The following is an 18,620-nucleotide window of genomic DNA, read 5'->3' as shown; positions in this document are numbered from 1 at the left end:
TGCTGGGGAGTGGACAGGGGGAAGCTATGCTAGCGACTGGGGAAAATTTTCATGGGATTCCTCCATGGGTCTTCAAGTACTTTCTACTAACTCGCTCTGTTACATTGTAGTCACCTGAGATCCTTTGTGAGTAAAGGATGAGTAAAGAAAAATAACCGCCCATCTTCACAGTCCACCCTTTCACACTCACTATTTTATTGATTCTTCACTGACCCTGTGAAGTCGGGGCTTCTGGTTAGATGTTGGGGTACAGAGGCTGTTGATATAGATGTGGCAGGAGGTACAATGAGCCTGGGAATGGAAGTCAGGAGATGAGGTGCTACACCCAACTCTGCTGCTTGCTGGCCACATGACCTGGGACAGGTGACTCAGTCTCCCAGCCCTTAGTTCCTAATTGTTCAAAGAAGACCCCAAACTTGGAGATACTTTGTAAGCTGTTAAAGGCTCCCCAGCAGGTGGGGGTTTATGGCGGTGGATACTAGGTCACTTCACACTCCATTTAAATGCTGCTCCCTATGAAGGGGCTGAGGGTCTTCCTCCTGGCCCTGCCTCCACTCGGAATGACCAGGCAGGGCAGGGCATGGAAAGTGTGCCCAGGAGGGAGGTGGGAGAAAGGTGTGTCCATTTGCCACCCCCCTGCCCTGTGCCTGGCTCCCACTGGCAACCTGAGCCCTTGGCCTCCCAAGCCGATTCTGGAATGTAAACCCCAAGCAAAGCACATTCTTTAGCTGGGTCACCAGCTCCTGGCCCTTGGTAAGGCATGGCAAGAGCCAGCATTTCTCTTGGCCCCAAATAACACTAGCACAATCTGGTACTGAGGGGCTATTATTACCAGGCTGGGTTAATCAGCTGGTTCTCACCCACAACTCATGAAAAGCTCAGGTCTGACCTAGGACCCCTGAGAGTGCCCACAGTCAATCCCTAAGCAGGGGGAGTTGAAATATTGCTTATTTCCTGGATCTGGTTCCTTGTGTCATTTGTAGGCCATCGAGGAACTCAGAGGGAAAGGGAGCACCCTAAAGAGTCCCTCAACGCTGGTGCTGCCTCTGGGCTCTTTGATTTCTGGCTTTTATTCAACTCAGTTGTTTGCTACATAATTAGATATCACATGCCAGGCACTCTGTGTGATGCCCGGGGCCTATAAGAGTTAATAATATCATTACAGTCCTGAGAAGTACCTTAAAAGTTTTGTGTGCATGGGGATGAGGTGGGGTGGGGAGACAGTGGCTTGGATTCGCCAGGTACACCATTGAGGGGGCATTTTGGGCAGAGGGGACAGGCTGTTCAGGACAAGGAGTCGAGGAACAGCTGGACGCATTCAGGGAGCACTGGGCAGAGGTAAGAAGGGGAGGTGGGAAGGGTGGGACTTCATGAGGATCCTTAGAAGGAGGCTGCTTATGCTCCACAAGGATATGGTCAGATCTGTAGACAAGAACAGAGGGAGTCTAGCAGCCATGTGGAGGGGGTCTGGTGGGGAGCCTGAAGGTAGGGGATGGAGTTGGGAGGCTACTGAAACTGTCCTCACAAGGGATGGTGACGGTCTGGACTAAGCTAGTGGCTGTGTGAGGGAGAGAGGAGTGAAGATAACGAGGTCACCTGCCACCCAGGGTTGAGCTGGCTGCCCCGAGGCACTGGGAGCAAAGGTTTGGGGTGGAGTAAGATGAAGTTGGAAGGGAAGCTCCAGTCCAGTCTCCTTCTACAGATGGGCCCATCAGATCTGGAACAGGGAGCCTGGGAAAGGGATTTGTAAATTACTATTCCCTTACAAATGTTTGGTGTTGAGACTATGAATTGCTAGGCTGTGATTAGGACCAAGGCCCATTGTCTGTTGAATGGCAGGCAGAGTGCCCCAAGGTTCTGTGTCATCCTTCAGGTAAGGAAGGCAGGGTGGGCCACCTTGAGACAGTGCATGGGGCCATGGGGGTTCCCAGCCCTGCTGGCACAGCCATGTGCTCCCTTCCAAGGCTGAGCAGGGGAGGAGCCCCGACAGCCCATTGAGAAACCAAGCAGAGCAGAAGGCCAGCAGCTGGCAGCCTGGAGCTCCTTCCTGTCCCACTGTCCACGCTGCAGGCACGCTGAAGGGAAGAGGATAGATTTCTCCCCAAACACCTAGAAACCCATCAACTCTGAAATGTCACCTCAGGCACCAAGTGTTCAGATGAGTCTCTGGCCTCCAGCTCTCATCCCATGGACCCTCCTAGTCATCTGTTTCCTTTTTGGAGGGGGGCAGTGGCTGAAGGATTATGCATGAAAAAAAGAAACTGTCTCAAGAGCCAGGAGAGTCCAGTTTGGCTAAATTAGGAACTGGGACTTCCCCTCACCAGGATCTTTCCCAGTTCTTCCCCTCAGGGAGCCATCCAGTCATTTACTCAACACAGGTATATCAAGTGCTGGTTCTTGGGAAGCTTTCTCAGGAAGCTAAGCATGTGAGAGTAAGTGAGGAAGACTGGGTTCCCTGCTTCATGGAGCTCAGGAGCTCTTGTGGAAGTCACAGGACTTCTTGGGTCTCCATTTCCTCACCTGTAAAACATCTCACCATCTTTAGAGGGGTGCAAAAGATTCCCCTAGCCACGATGGCAAACTGCAGTTTGGGGTTCCGGAGGGAGTGGTGAGGCCTGGGTAACGTTGCAGCCACTCACCCCCTAATTAAAGGACTCCAAGCATGGATGCCTGCTCAGAATGTGAGTCTGGGAATGTGAGTGTGTGAGTGTAAGAGCAAAAGTATGTGCATGAACATGTGTGTGGAAGGGCATTTGGGTGTGTATATGATGGTGTAAGAGTGTAAGGTGTGTTATTTGATGCTTTCAAATGAGGATAAGTGTGTGAGGCATGTGTGGATTTGAGCGGTAAGAGTACAAGGTGAGTGTGAAGCATGAATGTGAGGTGTGTGTGTGAGCATGAATCATCCTGTGAACGTAAATATGTGAGTGTTTACATAAGGTGAGTGTGTAAGAGTGGGCGGTTTGTGGGATAAGCGTGTGTGAGTGTATTTGTGGGATGTGTGAGAGCGTGTATGTGACATGAGTGAATGTGCAGGCATGAGAGTAAGAAAGAAGGGGGAGAGTGTGGAGAGTGTGTGTGTGTGTGTGTGTGTGTGTGTGTGTGTGTGTGTTGGGGCAGGCGGGTCCAGAGTGTGCTGGCTGGAGTTGCGGGAAGCTCATCTGGTATGAAATAGCAGCTGTACAGGATCTGCAAAGAGCTCACTCTTGGAAAGAAGTACACTTTGCCCTCTGTGCTGTGATGGTGGGTTCTTGGTGCTCTGCTTTATGGAGTCAGGAACAGGGCTTCTCCCCCTTCTTTGAGCCAAGTACCTGCCTGGGGAGCTCAAAATGAACTGGAAATATTTGGGAAACAGCCCACAATTAAACCATTAAAATAAAAGGATCATACCATGGGGAACACGCAAACTCTAAAGACATTTTGCAGCTAACTGGCCCTTCCCCTTCCCCCAGGGATTGTCTCTCCCTCCTCTGTCACCACTTGCCCTGTGGGTAGAGAGGGGTGAGGTCTGAGAGGAACAGCCAGAACAGCTCCATCACACTTAGGCTGACCTGCCCCAAACCCTTCCTCTTGAGGCATTAACTCCCCAACTCAAGGTTTGCACAGACTCCAACGTGCCTTCTGAAGTCTTCACACCACTCCCCAAAAGGCCCCTTTGCTCAGTGTGCTTGGCACCTCAACTCTCCCTTCCCTGCAGGCTCACTTATAACAGTGGGCTCCTGTAGGGAGCCTTCCCAGAGGTTCTCAGTCCCTAGGGGGCTCTTGCTTTTCCCGTATTGCTCATCGATCCGTTACATTGAGTTTTGAGTTGAATGACACCCCCCTTAACCCCTAGTACCTGTGAATGTGACTTTATTTGGAAACAGGGTCTTTGCAGACATAGTCGAGTTCAAATGAGGTCATACTGGGTTAGGATAGGCCTTAATCCAATGACTGTTGTCCTTATACGGTCATGTGAAGATGGAGGAAGAGATTGGAGTTATGCTGCCATAAGCCAAGCAACACCAAAGATTACCAGCAAACACCAGGAGCTAGGAGGAAGCACAGAAGAATCCTGCCCTCCCCACCCCCACGCTGAGAGCCTTCCAAGAGAACACAGCTCTTCTGACATCTTGGCTTCAGACTTCTAGCCTCCAGAATTGTGACACAATCCGTTTCTGTTTTAAGCCACCTAATTGTGGTGTTTTTGTCAGAGCAGCCCTAGGGAACTAATACATATGGTCATTTTGATCTGCCCAGCTTGCCTGGGTCCTTCTGTGTGCCCTCCTCGTCAGCGTTTGCCTGAATCCTGCCTTGTGTTGTACTTCTGCTGGTGTTTTATCCTGACATGAAGCTCCTGCCCTTACTCATGTTTGATCTCACTCAAACTACAACTTGAGTTCTCTCTCAAGCTGGAGTCCTTTGGCTCAAAGCTTTGGGCATGGTCTGTAGGTCACATGGCGGCATGGATGGATACACTGATTCCCTTGCTATTCCCCTTACCATAGAGCTTAGAGACAGTAGCAGGTGAGGGGAGAGGGAAACTGTACACCAAGCTGGGTTAGATTTTCGTTCTTATCACTTATTAGCTGTGCCACCTAGGTTAGTCACATGGTTCCCAGTTCTCAGTTTCTTCTTCTGTAAAATGGGGATTGGAAAAGGCTAACTGTACCCTACCTCCCATGCAGGAGCTTTGCAAGTCATAAAGTCCAGTGCAAATGCAAGAGATTGTTAGAAAACAATCCTGGGGAAAGGGAAGTGATGGAGGGCGTGGACTAGTCCACTCTCCTGCAGTTCTGGAGCCTCCTGGCCCTCTCTGATTGCCCAGTAGATAGGCCTTCCACAAGAGAAGGCCTAAAAAGCTTGGTCTGCATATTGTCCTAGGACTCCAACCGCAGCTGGGGTTCCTTCTGATTTTTTTTTTTTTTTAGATGAAGTTTCACTCTTGTCATCCAGGCTGGAGTGCAGGGGCATTATCTCAGCTCACTGCAACCTCTGCTTCCCAGGTTCACGTGATTCTACTGCCTCAGCCTCCTGAGTAGCTGGGACTACAGGTGCCGGCTACCATGCCCGGCTAATTTTTTTTGTATTTTTTAGTAGAGACAAGGTTTCACCAGACGAGGTTGGCCAGGCTGGTCTCGAACTCCTGACCTCAGGTGATCCACCTGCCTTGGCCTCCCAAAGTGCTAGTATTACAAGCGTGAGCAACCATGCCCAGCCGTTCCTTCTGATCTTAGATGATGCCTTAGTGATTTCACTTACTTTCTATTCCTTAGAAAAGAACTTGGAATATCCCATGCTAGAGAGGCACAGTTCTGATCACACTGCTCTTACACTTAAAACCCTTAATTTACTTCTAACTTCCCACATGCATAAACTCCGACTCCTTAACAAGGCATGTAGTAAGGCCTTTCTTGGTCTGCCTGACTGCATTTTGAGCCCCATCTTCCCACATCCCCCCTCTACATTTTCCACTACATGTTTTCCCCCAAATAAGCCAAACCCTTTCCCTCAGTGGGCTTGAGAACACCTCTACCTCTCCTTCAACAGCAATGAAATAATAATGCAGCTACTCACTGAACACACATACATAACTTTACATATAGCAGGTAGCTCTTAGCCTCATAAGTGAGGCCTTATTTTGCACATTTTACAAATAAGAAAACTGGGACTCAGGTTAAGTAATGCACCCAAGATCAATTAGTATATGACAATCATGATTTGAAGCCATCTTTCTTGCTGCAAAGCCTGTGCTCATCCTCCTCTGCCTGGCTGGTCTTCCTCTTCTTTCTTTTTTCTTTCTTTCTTTCTTTTTTTTTTTTTTTTTGAGATGGAGTTTCTTGTTGCCCAGGCTGGAGTGCAATGATGCGATCTCGGCTCACTGCAATCTCCACTTCCCGGGTTTAAGTGATTCTCCTGCCTCAGCCTCCCAAGTAGCTGGGATTACAGGCATGCACCACCACGCCTGGCTAATTTTGTATTTTCAGTAGAGATACGGTTTCTCCATGTTTTCAGGTTGGTCTCAAACTCCTGACCTCAGGTGATCCGCCCACCTCGGCCTCCCAAAGTGCTGGGATTACATGCGTGGGCCCCGCACCTGGCCTCCCTCTTCTTTCAAAGTGCAGTTTGAGATTTATTTCCTGGAAACCTGCACTGAACTCTTCAATTCATCTCAGCTATCTGCAACCACTGTGAGTGGGGTGCCTCTGAGTTGCAATAGCAAAGGCTGACACTGATCAAACAGTAAAGGCAGTCATGGTCCCCTGTAGTCCTCCCAAGACTGTAACTGCTTTAGGGCAGGAATCCAGCACCATGCCAGGCACAGAATAGGTGTTAAATGTTAAATAATGGAATGAAAAAGTTAGAAGGGAACTTTCCTGGGGGTACACATTTAGGAATAATCTATGCCCATTTCACTTTAGGAACCCCTTCTCACCCATTCCTTGCTAATACTCACACTCATTCCTTAAGAAATAGTCTCCATCCCTCTAGATTTTGAGACATTTTCAACTTCCTACATAGTATAGCACAGTTGATTTTCTTTCCTTTCCTGTGCTATTTCATGTGAGGCTATGCAGTGCTGTGGTCACAAGTTTTGGAATCAGACCTGGTTCAGTTGCTTACGAGCTTGTGACCCTAGAGTCCCAGTTTTCTTAACTGCAAAATGGGAGGATACTACCTACCTCATGGAGTTGATCTGAGGATTGAAGGAAGTGCCTTACCACCTGTGAGACAGCATTATGGGATTGCCGTTGTGTATATTGGGAAATGAAGACAGGAAATGTGAGGAGCCTTCCCACAGTGGAAAGGGAATGGGAAAGCCTATGGGGGTGGGGGAGCGAGGCCTGGGCCAGGCCATCTTACCCCAGATCCTGTGCTGCCTCTGTAGCACCATGAGGTACAGGACCACATGGCTTAACAGACATTCAGTATTTCCCTCATTCCTCAGTGAGGCACCGCTAAAGTCTTTCCAGAATGGACTTCCAAGGGGTGAGTCCTTAGCAGATGCCAGCTCCAGCCCTGAGTTACCCTCACAGATTCCAGTGGCTAATTCAACCTTTTAGAGCTCTCTGTACTCCCAAGGTTCTGTCTGACCATTTAAAAATGGTTCACTGTCTGGGAATGGTGGCTGAGGCTTGTAATCTAGCACTTTGGGAGGCCAAGGCAGGAGGATCACTTGAGTCTAGGGCCAGTTACTTGGGAGGCTGGGGTGGGAGGATTGCTTGAGCTCAGGTGGAGGGTGCAGTGAACCCTGGTCGCACCACTGCACTCCAGCCTGGACAATAGAGCAAGACCCTGTCTCAAAAAAAAGCTCAGCCCTATCCATGCATATAGGACCACTTTGTGTGCCTGGAAATGCCCCCTCCCATAAGGCTTGGGTTTCTCTTGGAAGGGGTGGAAGCACCCCTGTTGCTAAACACCTTCCTTAGGTAGGGGATTGAGGAGACAGGATGCCTTTGGAAGAGCATCCCCTAACGCACAGTTCCATCATCGCTTATAGTATCTGCAGCTCCTCCAGCTCCTGTTTCTATCAATTACTTCAGGGGCTCAACTCAAATATAGGGATCCAGAAGCAGCAGGGGAGGCCTCTCTGCAGTCTCCTCACTAGGGGGCAGCAGCAGCTACCGGAGGCCTCCCAGCCCGGGGAGGGGAAGGGAAATGCTGAGCCAGCAGGTGGCAGTGCCCTTCTTGGACAGAAGTAAGGAAAAAGTCCAAGTACCCAGAGAAAGGGAGGGGAAAAAATCCGTATCCTGTAAAGACCCAGGTTCCACTTGTCCTTGAAGATTGAGCTGAAGGTGTCATACTCCCTCCCTCCAGGAGGCTCCCTAGACCCCTCAGATCCAGATAGGTGATCCTCCTCTGTTCCTGCCTCCTGGAGAAAGAATTACACTATCACCTGATGAGTGATATCTGACTCCTCCAGAACCCTTCAGGGCAGGCATTTTATTCATCATTTATTTTAAAAATAACTGGGAGTCAGAAACAGATGCTAAGAGGAGGCACATTCTTCGAGTTTTTTAAAAGAACCCTTTCTACTTTGGATAGGACAAAAATGAGCTTTGGCTGAATGAACTGAGACTAGACATAAGAAGGACTGAGCTGCTGATGAGTTCTGAATGGAAGATTAACATGCAGTCTCAAGGCAGGAGAAGAATATGTGCTGTTTTCCTGGGATTGGGGTAACTGGTGGTGGCTGTGAGAAGGCAGGGCACTTCAGAGGGGACAGCCAAGAACAGGTAGTCACTGCGGGCCCTCCTTAGCCTGAGAATGCCGGAGGGATTGTTTTATGGGGTCCTCCCTGCCCCTCAAGACACCCTTCTGCCCCACTCCCACACCAGGGTGCTAGAGAAGTTAGGAATATAGATTTTAATCATTGTGCTGCTGCTATTAACCAGAGTGCAATTAATCCATCTTTTGTGGATTTTGATGCCACAGTGTAAATGAGAAGGTTTCACACAGAAACCCTCTGGGGGCCTTCGGTGACAAAAGGGCTAGGCCTCTGGTGGGGAGGGGGTGGAAGAAGGTGAAGTGGAATTAGAAGAGATGTGGGGAGCGGACCCATGGCTGGGAGACTGCTCCTTCTCCATCATCACATGCCCAGCAAGGACCCCAAGAGGAAGGGATTCTTCCTGCCATGGCCTGGGCTGTCCAAGTGAGCCTGACTTCCCTTCCAAGGCAGCTGCCTCTAGCTTCATGTCCAATTCTCGCTGAGTAGATGAGGTCCAGGGTAGGCCCACAGTTGACCACCAAATGGTGAAGAGATATAAACCAAGGGAGAAGAAAGGGGTTTGGAACCCCCAATCATTCTCCATTTTTCATCTTAAGCAACCTTAAAACTAATTTAGAGCTGGGGAAAGACAGCAACAGCAGTTTATCCTCTCTGTCAGAACTGCTCTACCTGCCTCCTGGAGATGGGGGTCGGGAGAGGTGGGACTCACAGGAGGGAGAGGTAGGAAATATTCCTGTGCCTTTCTGTGCCTGTGCAGTAAGTGGAGACTCTCTTCAGAGTCAGCTCTGCAGCTGGTTGAGTCATCTGTGCCTCTTACAGTTTTCTGAGATTGGTAGGATTTGGAGCTATAGAGAGGTCACTTAGAGCCCCAAGGCCAGACTCCACTGGCTGCTAACAGGAGCTGACATTCTGGGAAGCAGCCCTGACTGCTTGGACAAGATCATTCCTCATGTCAAGAGTGAAGTGATATGGTCCAGGGCAAAGGTACTGGACCCAGAAGACAGCTAGGAGTCAGAGACACACAGGGCCTCCACTGCGTCACTCAGACCCTGGTTGACACCTCCCACGGCGAGGAGGCAGTTCTTGACGACTATGCTGGAGCAGGCACAGCGGGGTGTGGGCATGGCAGGGAGGATCTCCCATTTGTTCTTCCCTGGGTGGAATGCTTCCGCCGTCTCCAGGACAGTGGGTTGATTCCCTGAAAGTGTCAAGGGAATCAGACCTTACAAAGGAGTCCAACCGCCAATCCATGCCCCACAGTCACCCCACCTTCCTCCCTTGGGCACCCACAAGCAGAAGCCAAGCAAGGTCAGCTTCCTTGGCTACAGGATTACTCCCTTTACTAAGCCAGTGGCTTTTGTCAAGCAGCCACTTTGTCCCTCCTACCTTCTTCCTTTCTGTCTCTTTAAGAGTAAGCTTTCTTTCCCTACCCATTGCTTTTCACCAGAGCTTTCTAGCACACTACTGCCTCACTGCTATCCTTTCTTAAAAAAGCTACCGACATGGTCTAGCTCATATGGTTCCTTCATGCATGAGTAAAGTGGGAGTTTGTCCACACTAAGTAGACTTGGGGTACCTGGAAGCCCTGCTGCCTGGACTTCTCTTCCTTGATGATGGAGGACTTCTCACTTTAGAGTCCTTCCTTCAAAATACCAGTAATCTCTGGCAGAGTTAATATATCAAATTCAAGATTCATCTGTTGAACTTAATCAGATTGCTTTCCTGTTCCATGATTGGGCTGGGTATCCAAGGAGAAGAGATTGGTCAGAGGAAGACCAAGGCTAATCCCCTCCACATTTTGTCTCCAGTCATGCCCGTTTAGGGATCTGTGCTCAGCAAGCCTGTGCTGCACAGCTATGGGTGTCCCTTATTCTCTCTGCGTCACAGTTTCCCCCGTGTAGGAGGACAGAAAGGCCACACCTGGGGCCCATAGTGGATAGGTAATATCCAGGCTGGAAGAAACGGAGTGCTTTGAAATTTTTGGAGTAAAGTGGTAGGCAGGTGGTTTGCAAGGAGCCAGTACCCTTTCCTGCATATGCAAAGTGCCAAGGATCCACCGAGCACCAGAACCACAATAAATTCCAGCCTGAAAGCGCCATCCTTACCAAGTCCCCCAGCCACTATGACCCGTCCACTCAGAGAGCCAGCCACAAAGTCTGCCCGCCGCTTCTTGAGGAAGAATGATCGTTCCATCTTCAGCCATCCCCCTATAGGCCATGGATAATGGTGGGTTATATAGAGAGAATGAGATACAGATCACTCCCACCAAATACAGATTGTGGCCCAAATAGCTTTCACCCTGGGCAGTGTCTTCACTCTATTTATCCTTTATGCTTGGGGAGTACACAGTTCCTCCTGCTGTTTGAAATTCTCTGCGGCTTCCCCCTCTCCCATGCTTGCTGCTCTGTAAGGCATCATCATCACCTTGACTTCTGCTTAGGAGGCTAATAAAGGTAGTGAGGGTAGGAGTCAGGATCCTTCTGTTTCTCCATCAGTAAAAAGTAAGAAAAATCCCTCTCTGACCTGGTCCTGTGTGAATATTGTAAGAAAAGACAATATAGGTAGAAAAGGGGCTTTGAAAAAAACCAACCAAGCAAAAAGGGTAACTATAGCAATGAAGGAATTTGATTCCAAGAGTAGCCCTGAGTGGAGAGGGCTGCTGAGACTTCCAAGAAGCTTGCTCAGCCGGGTAAACGGCCCTGGAAGATGGTTGGAATGGGTGTAAGGGATGGGGAGCCAGCCAGAAGGGCAGTGGGCAGCCAGAGCTTCCTGGGGAAGGTGACCAGCTCACCCTGTTCCATGTCAAACACGTCCATCGTCCGCAGGAACTTGGGCTGCCGGTAGAGGCGACCTTGCCGCAGGCCTCCCAGGCTGTACAAGTGGCTGTCCAGGGTCACAAAGCTGGAGAAGGCCCTCTTACAGGGAATGTTAGGAAACTTGGTCCAGGAGCGAGTCTCGATGTCAAAGACCTCGAAAGCGTTGACTGCGTACTTGGACTGTCGTCCCCCTGGGGGCCAGAGCAGGATAGAGGTTGGGCAGGAGGGTTGTCCCTGAGGACAGGGACAGCGAAAAGGGTTTCCCCTTTTGACAGTTACTCATTCATACAGGAAGCTCCCGGTGGGCTGGGCAGTGTGATTATCCCCAGTACCGACGAGATGCTCAGCACACAGGGCACTGCTTCCCATGGGAACTGAGCCAAGGGAAGGAAGCAGGGTAGGTATAGAACAGTAACTCATCCTTACCCAGCACGTAGATCTTGGAGCCTCGGAGGAAGGAGGTGGCAGCATATCTCGGGGTGGGCATGGGTGCTAGCGACACCCACATGTCCTTGAGCATGTCATAGTGTTGGAGGTGGCTGTGTGGACGTAGGTCTAGGCCCATCCCGCCTGCCGCGTATACTCGGTAATCTAAGAAGAAAGGTCATACATGCCCCTGGCTTAGCTCACAAGTACAGCAAAGCAGGCCCACCAGCATCCATTGCCTCCCATGGCCAGGCCAAGCTTTCAACCACTGCTCAGCCAGAGTGAGTCATATCTGTATCAGTGTGGTTGATAGCACCATTCAAAGAAGTCCCTGCTACAGCTGAGCCTGAGAGCCTGTTTTTGTTTGTTTGTTTGTTTTTTAATTTAGATATGATCTCATTCTGTCATCCAAGCTGGAGTGTGGCATAATCCATAATTATGGTTCACTGCAACCTTGACCTCCTGGGCTCAAGAGATCTTCCCACCTCAGCCTCCCAAGTAGCCTCCCAAGTAGCTGTGGTGGCATGTACTACAGGTCCATGCCACCATACCCGGCTAATCTTTGTATTTTTTGTAGAGACAGGGTTTTGCCATGTTGCCCAGGCTTGTCTCGAACTCTGGGGCTAAAGCAATCCTCTTGCCTCCACCTTCCAAAGTGCTGGGATTGCAGGTGTGAGCCACTGCGCCCAGCTGCCTGGGTGTTTTGAAGCCATGGTATGATTACATGCCTTTGTCTTCCTTAGTGTCCAGCCCTTTGGCTAAGCCTGAAACACTGCATGAAGTCTAGGCCTGGAAAACCCTTTGCAGATCTTGTCCCCTTCACTGTCCTCCTCCCTGGGCAGCCAGAGGGCAAGCCAAAGAGGACAGGTATTCTTTTTTTTTGGGAGAGAATCTTGTCTTGTCACCCAGGCTGGAGTGCAATGGCATGATCTCAGCTCACTGCAACCTCTGCCTCTCAGGTTCAAGCGATTCTCCTGCCTCAGCCTCCAGAGTAGCTGGGATTACAGATGCCTGCCACCATACCTGGTTACTTTTTTTTGTATTTTTAGTAGAGACAGGGTTTCACTGTGTTGGCCAGGCTGGTCTTGAACTCCTTACCTCAGGTGATCCGCCCAGATCTTGGGCGGATCTTGGCCTCCCAGAGTGTGGAGATTACAGGCATGAGCCACCACGCCTGGCCTCAACGAGTAGAGATATTCTTCTGATGCCCTTTCCCCAGGCATTCACAAACTGGAATTTTTTAGATATGGCAGGGGCCTTTAGAAATAAGATGAGTCATGCTGTCACTGGCCTATGGGACACTGGACTGCTGCTGGTCTGTGTCTGCCAGCCCCATGGGGGAATGCCATCTTCCTTCACACATTGGGAGACTTGTGGGATCCAGGAGTCACTTCAACTAAATGATATAGGGCTAGGGGCGAATGAGGGTGAAGCTTTGGAGAGAGTGCTGGCCCCTTTAAGAAACCGTGCCTAGGAAGTGAGCTGGGGTACTTTGAGAAGTGAGTCTCCTCTCATTCTCTACTACTCGTGACTGTAGGTGGCCTTTCAAAGGACTTCACTACACCAGAGAGGATGGGCAAGGCATCTGTGTTTCTCTGGGTCTCACCCCAGGACCTCCCGAGCCTCTCTTTCTCAGGGAGCCACCCCTGCCCGGGATTCTGTCTGCCAGCAGCCAGTCCTCACTGCTTCTGGCTCCAGGACGCCTTTTTTTTTTTTTTTTTTTTTTTTTTTTGAGACGGAGTCTCGCTCTGCTGCCCAGGCTGGAGTGCAGTGGCCGGATCTCAGCTCACTGCAAGCTCTGCCTTCTGAGTTTACGCCATTCTCCTGCCTCAGCCTCCCGAGTAGCTGGGACTACAGGCGCCCGCCACGTCGCCCGGCTAGTTTTTTGTATTTTTTAGTAGAGACGGGGTTTCACCGTGTTAGCCAGGATGGTCTCGATCTCCTGACCTCGTGATCCGCCCGTCTCGGCCTCCCAAAGTGCTGGGATTACAGGCTTGAGCCACCGCGCCCGGCCTGACGCCTTTATTCTTAAGGTGATTGTAGGGATGAGTACTATTTCCTCCTACTTTCCAATCTTACTGGAAAAAAAAAAAATGCCAACCCTAGCCTGAGGCTGGAAGACGGTGCCTGCTAATGAGGAATTCACCTTGCACGAGCTCCACCCATCCCATCCTGTGTTAGTTGAAACACCTCCTCCTGGGAATCCTCCCATCCACTCCTCACTACTATTTTTGTGCCCAATTCTTACTCATCGTTTCAGACCCATCTGGATGTCCCTGAACTACAAGGCTGGGTGGACAGCACCGGCTCAGTGCCTCCTGAATGATGGCTCTTCTGTCACCCTATTCCATCACCCTAATTGCCACATGTTACTGAATAATCTTTGTTTCTTTCAATGGATTGTAGGCCCTTGAGAATCTGTTAAATCTATAGCCCCAGCATCTGGCACAATGCCTGGCACACAGGCATGTAAATGCTTATTAAACTAACTCTTGAACTCATTCAGTGCCATAGTAAGAGCACAGATTCAATCATCACTATCTGTGTCACCTCAGACCAGTGGTTTAACTCACTCTTTGGGCCTTACACTGCTTGTCTCTAAAATCAGAGTAATACCAGCACTTACCTCATTGGATAGGTTGTGAGAATCAAAGGGGTTAATGTATACAAAGCACCAATGGTAAGGATTCAATGAACGTTAGTTCTTAATCTTTCAAGACCATTTATTGAGGCCTGGGATGAAGATGTACTTTTTCCCTCCCTTGCTCTCTGTAGGCCTCCAGGCCTTCCATCCTTCTTACTGGGAGGTTACAGAAGCCCCACGGGCTGTGCTGCCCTGGGGGATTCTGCACTAGAGTTTCTCTCTGGTCACCTTCATTGGTCAGATCCAGACTCCTGAAGGCAGGGAACAGATCTTCTGCCTCTTTCCTTCCTTCCTTGAGCCTGGCACTGTGCCAGGGACAGAGCAGGTGCTCAAGAAATACTGGTTCCCAATCTACAGTAGATTTGACATGCAGCTAGTATGGTTTAGCAGAAGAGGGAGGGAGGAAAAGGAGACGGAGGGAAGGTTGCACCCCACTGCAAGCCTGTGCTGCTCAGGTGTGTCTGAACTTGGTGTCTCCTCATTCCCATCGAACCATCTCCCACAAAACCCTTTGTGTTTTAGCAAAAGAGCTTTCAGAGCTCTAGGTTCTGGGCTGTACTAGGCGTGAAAAGAATGAAATGAGGGGCTTTGAGAAAGGAAAATGGGAATCACAAAACCATGTAGTGAGGACATACATGCGCTGAGGACTTAGTGAAATGGGGCAAGACGTTTCAGGAGCACAACCCCCAGGAACATTCTGGTCTCCATTAAGCATCTCTGAGATTGGGAGGCAGAGGGGGAGGTTGAAGGTGGAAGAGGCCCCTGGAATCAGGTCCCAAAGCCCTCTCAGTGGGGCCTGGTGACGCTAAAGGATGGAGTGAGCATTGTCAGGACCCCAAATAGGTGTCTGGGGGTGGTGGCACCTGCAAGGCAGGTTTCAGGGGCTGGGGTGTGGCGGCGGGAGGTGCAGGCATTCTGCTGAACGCATGCGGTCTGCAGAAACATGGCACTAAACTCCACAGCCCACAGCAAATGCGTGTTTCCCTCGTGGCCCCCCACTTCCTTCTCTCTGGCCGCCCTCAGCCCTGGCCCCACTTGCCTTTGGCCGTGACAGAAATGCCCATGGCGGCCTCACGCAGCATGCTCCTCTTCTTCCACTTGCCCTCATCGATGCTGTACATCTCCACCACCTTCAGGGGCAACTGATTGGTGCCCACGCCCCCAATCACCATGATCCGCTTCCCCAGGGCAGTGACGGCCACCCCCGCCCGGGCTGTGGGCAGCGGGGCAAGGCAGTCCACTGGTCGGCCTCGGGGAGTAGACCTCGAAGCAGTCCATGGGGACGCCGTTGTCGTCACATCCCCCGATGGCATAGACCTGGCCCCCGGTCTCCAGCAGGGAGCAGTAGACCCGGCGGCTGGGCAGTGGCGCTAGGCGCTTCCACTGGAAGTCCTTGACGTTAGGCACCTCCATGGCAGCCTCGGGGAGCGCCCGGGCGCCGGGAGAGGCGCGAGCGCGGGGGTCCACCGGCTACTCGGCGCCGGCTCCCACGGCCCCTCTCGCCACCTCCATCGGGCTCTCGAGCGCCAGCCCCAGCCAGACGCCGGCCAGTACTTCACTGTGCTCCGAGTCTCAGCGGTCCGGCGGCGTCCACGCCTGGCCCTGCGGGAGGAACGCGGCGAATCAAGGGCAGCCGGGGCCACGCGCTCTCCGGCGGGCACCAGGCGGGCTCCGCAGCCCCTGGTCAACTTCACCGGGAAGACGCGGCGGCGGAGGGCGCCCCCCGGCGGCGGCACCACGCCCTGCACCGCTTGGTCCCCGCCCCCTCCCCACCCGCTGCTCGGACACTGCCGGAGCAATCCGCGGGCTGGGGCTTTCAGGGGTTCCGGGCGACGGGCAGTCCCCGGGCGGAGGAAGGAGTTAGCGTCTCTCAGCGTCTACGCCTCTCTTCCCCCGCGCCCCCTCCCCGCAGTCTCGGCGCCCCCGCCCTCGCATCACTTACGCTGCCAGGCCCGGGGAGCGCTGCGGCGAGGCGCAGACGACGCATCACCGGGGAGCCCGGAGCCCCCGCCCGGCTGCACGGGAGCCGGGGAGAGGGCGCTCTGTCCTTCCCAGTCCGCGCGCCGCTGTCACACATGCAGATGAGGAGATGAAGTGAACAGCAGGAAGGAGAAGCGGAGCCGCCGCCGGGGAGGAAGCCGGCGAGCCCGCTCCGCTCGGTCCCCATCCGCAGCCACCACACCTGTGCAGGAATCCGCGTGCGTCCCGGGACATAGCGTGCTGTGACCTCTTTACAGAAGCCCCGCCGCCCGGGCCCCCGGGGAAGCGCTCACCTTGTCTACAGGGTCAAGGAAAGCAGGGCACTAGAACCAAGCACCCAGATGACGGGCACAGACTCCCTCCGGTGCGGGGGCGGGCTTTTGTGTTTGTTTTGGATGAAGAGGCAGAGAGTCCAATTACCCAGTTTATCTACAGTACACAGACTCAGTTCGTGACAGGCTGACTCAATAGCCAGCTTTGCTTGGGGGGAGGTATTATCATATAGTTTAACCTCATGGAAACAACTTATGTGGGTGCGATGCACGCAGACCTGGCACAGGTACTTTCAAATATAACATATACACCCACTTGCACATAGATGCGTAACTTACACATCACCCTCCCCCCCCCGAAATAGACACATCCACAGAGACACTGACCAATGATGCACAGACAGACATGTGGACACAGCCAGAGACACCAACATAGACAGACACACACAGGCAGTTTTTCCATCTGCCACACACATGCACAACCCACCACCGCCACCATCACCCTTCACAAGCTTTAGGAAGGGGAAACCTGATGATCAAATCTCTGTCCCCAGCACCAACCCACAGGGCTTGACAAACAATCCTTGCAAGCCACCCTGTAATACCCTTTACAGGACAGTAGCCCCCAGTAACAAAGGTGCCCATGAGGCCAGAGAACCACCTGGTCTGGTGGACTGCAAGGCTGATGGAATCTTCCTCCTACCTGGTTCTCTCAAATGTAGCCAAGTCTTGAAAGACCCAGGCTTGGAAGGCTGGAAGACCTGGGTTTGAATCTTGCCTCTGAAACTTGTTTAACTACTCTAAGCTTCAGTTTCTTATACAGATAGATAAATAGATCTATATCTATATATTTTTGATAGATCTATATCTATATATTTTTTAAACTACAGTTATAATTTTGAGAAAATTTTAGATTCACATGCAGCTGTAAGAAAGAATACCCTTTACCCAGTTTCTCCCAATGGCAACATCTTACAAAACTATAGTACAGTATATATCACAACCAGGGTTTTGAAATTGATCAGTCAAGGTACAATAGTTCCGGCCGGGTGAGGTAGCTCATACCTGTAATCCAGGCACTTTGGGAGGCCCAGGCAGGCAGATCACTTGAGGTCAGGAGTTTCAGACCAGCCTGGCCAACATGGTGAAACCCCATCTCTACTAAGAATACAAAAAAATTAGCCAGGCATGGTGGCATGCACCTGTAGTCCCAACTACTCGGGAGGCTGAGGCAGGAGGTTCACCTGAACCTGGTAAATGGAGATTGCAGTGAGCCAAGCTTGTGCCACTGCACTCCAGCCTGGGTGACAGAGCAAGACTCTGTCTCAAAAAAACAAAACAAAACAAACCTTCCACCCTCAAAATTATACAGTCGAGGTGGGGTTTGGTGGCTCATGCCTGTAATCCTAGCACTTTGGGTTGCCGAGGCAGGTGGATCACCTGAGGTCAGGAATTCAAGATCAGCCTGGTCAACATGGTGAAATCTCGTCTCTACTAAAAATACCAAATTAACTGGGTGCAGTGACCCATACCTGTGATCCCAACTACTCAGGAGGCAGAGGCAGGAGAATCACTTGAACCCGGGAGGCAGAGGTTTCAGCAAGCAGAGATTGCAGCATTGCACTCCATCCAACGGGCCCATTTTACTACTTTGAGTTCTTGGCTTAAAAATTCCACTGTTTGTTAGTTTGAATTCTCTGTGCTTACAAAGTAAGCGCCTCTAGAACCTTCACAGAGGAAAGCTGTGTCTGTTTTCCCTATTCAATCAGAACTCATAAATTCCAAAAGCATGGGGTGTGAATTAATGAAATTTCACAGAAACACTGAACATTTCCCTTTCGTCCTAGGAGTCTCTAACTGCCTGGAGAAATAGGGAACGGACATTTACCTCAGCATGAACTGTCTTCACAAAATCAGAATGGGTGATCGGAAAGATTTAAAGCCATAGACCTTCCTCAAAAGGGCTTGTTGGAGTCCATCCTCAGCCTCTTTTGCCCACTGAGCCTTCTACCAAAGCAGTGAGGCCAGGCTTCTTAAATGAGCCCTCACCACCCCAGCTGGGGCAGCTTAATAAGCAGACAGATAGAGCTCCACGCTGTATGTTATATTTGTGTCAGCTGTTGAGATCATCTAAGCCCTTGCATGTCCATTTTCTCGTAATCTTAAAACAGCCCTGGGAGGGGTTGCCAGGTAGGTATCGGTATCCACTTTTGACAGATGAGGAATTTGAGCCTTAATGAGATGAAGTGACTTACTTAGGACCATGCAGGCCA

General features: G+C 51.2%; 1 protein-coding gene across 1 annotated transcript; it reads right to left on the bottom strand.

Annotated features, from left to right (window-relative positions):
- Positions 1 to 7,908: 7,908 nt before the first annotated feature.
- Positions 7,909 to 17,417, bottom strand: KLHDC8A (kelch domain containing 8A). The gene is given in 8 exon segments (XM_017880976.1): positions 7,909 to 9,407; positions 10,315 to 10,416; positions 11,001 to 11,216; positions 11,452 to 11,616; positions 15,135 to 15,317; positions 15,320 to 15,352; positions 15,355 to 15,697; positions 16,038 to 17,417. Coding segments are annotated over 7 exon segments (1,047 nt in total). The 5' UTR covers positions 15,509 to 15,697; positions 16,038 to 17,417; the 3' UTR covers positions 7,909 to 9,213.
- Positions 17,418 to 18,620: the final 1,203 nt, after the last annotated feature.

The sequence above is a fragment of the Rhinopithecus bieti genome, unplaced genomic scaffold (assembly GCF_001698545.2).
Source record: "Rhinopithecus bieti isolate Rb0 unplaced genomic scaffold, ASM169854v2 scaffold_12049, whole genome shotgun sequence".
NCBI classification, from domain to species: Eukaryota; Metazoa; Chordata; class Mammalia; order Primates; family Cercopithecidae; genus Rhinopithecus; species Rhinopithecus bieti.
The sequence above is the reverse complement of the archived record's forward strand: the minus strand, read 5'-3'. Positions and strand labels throughout refer to the sequence as shown.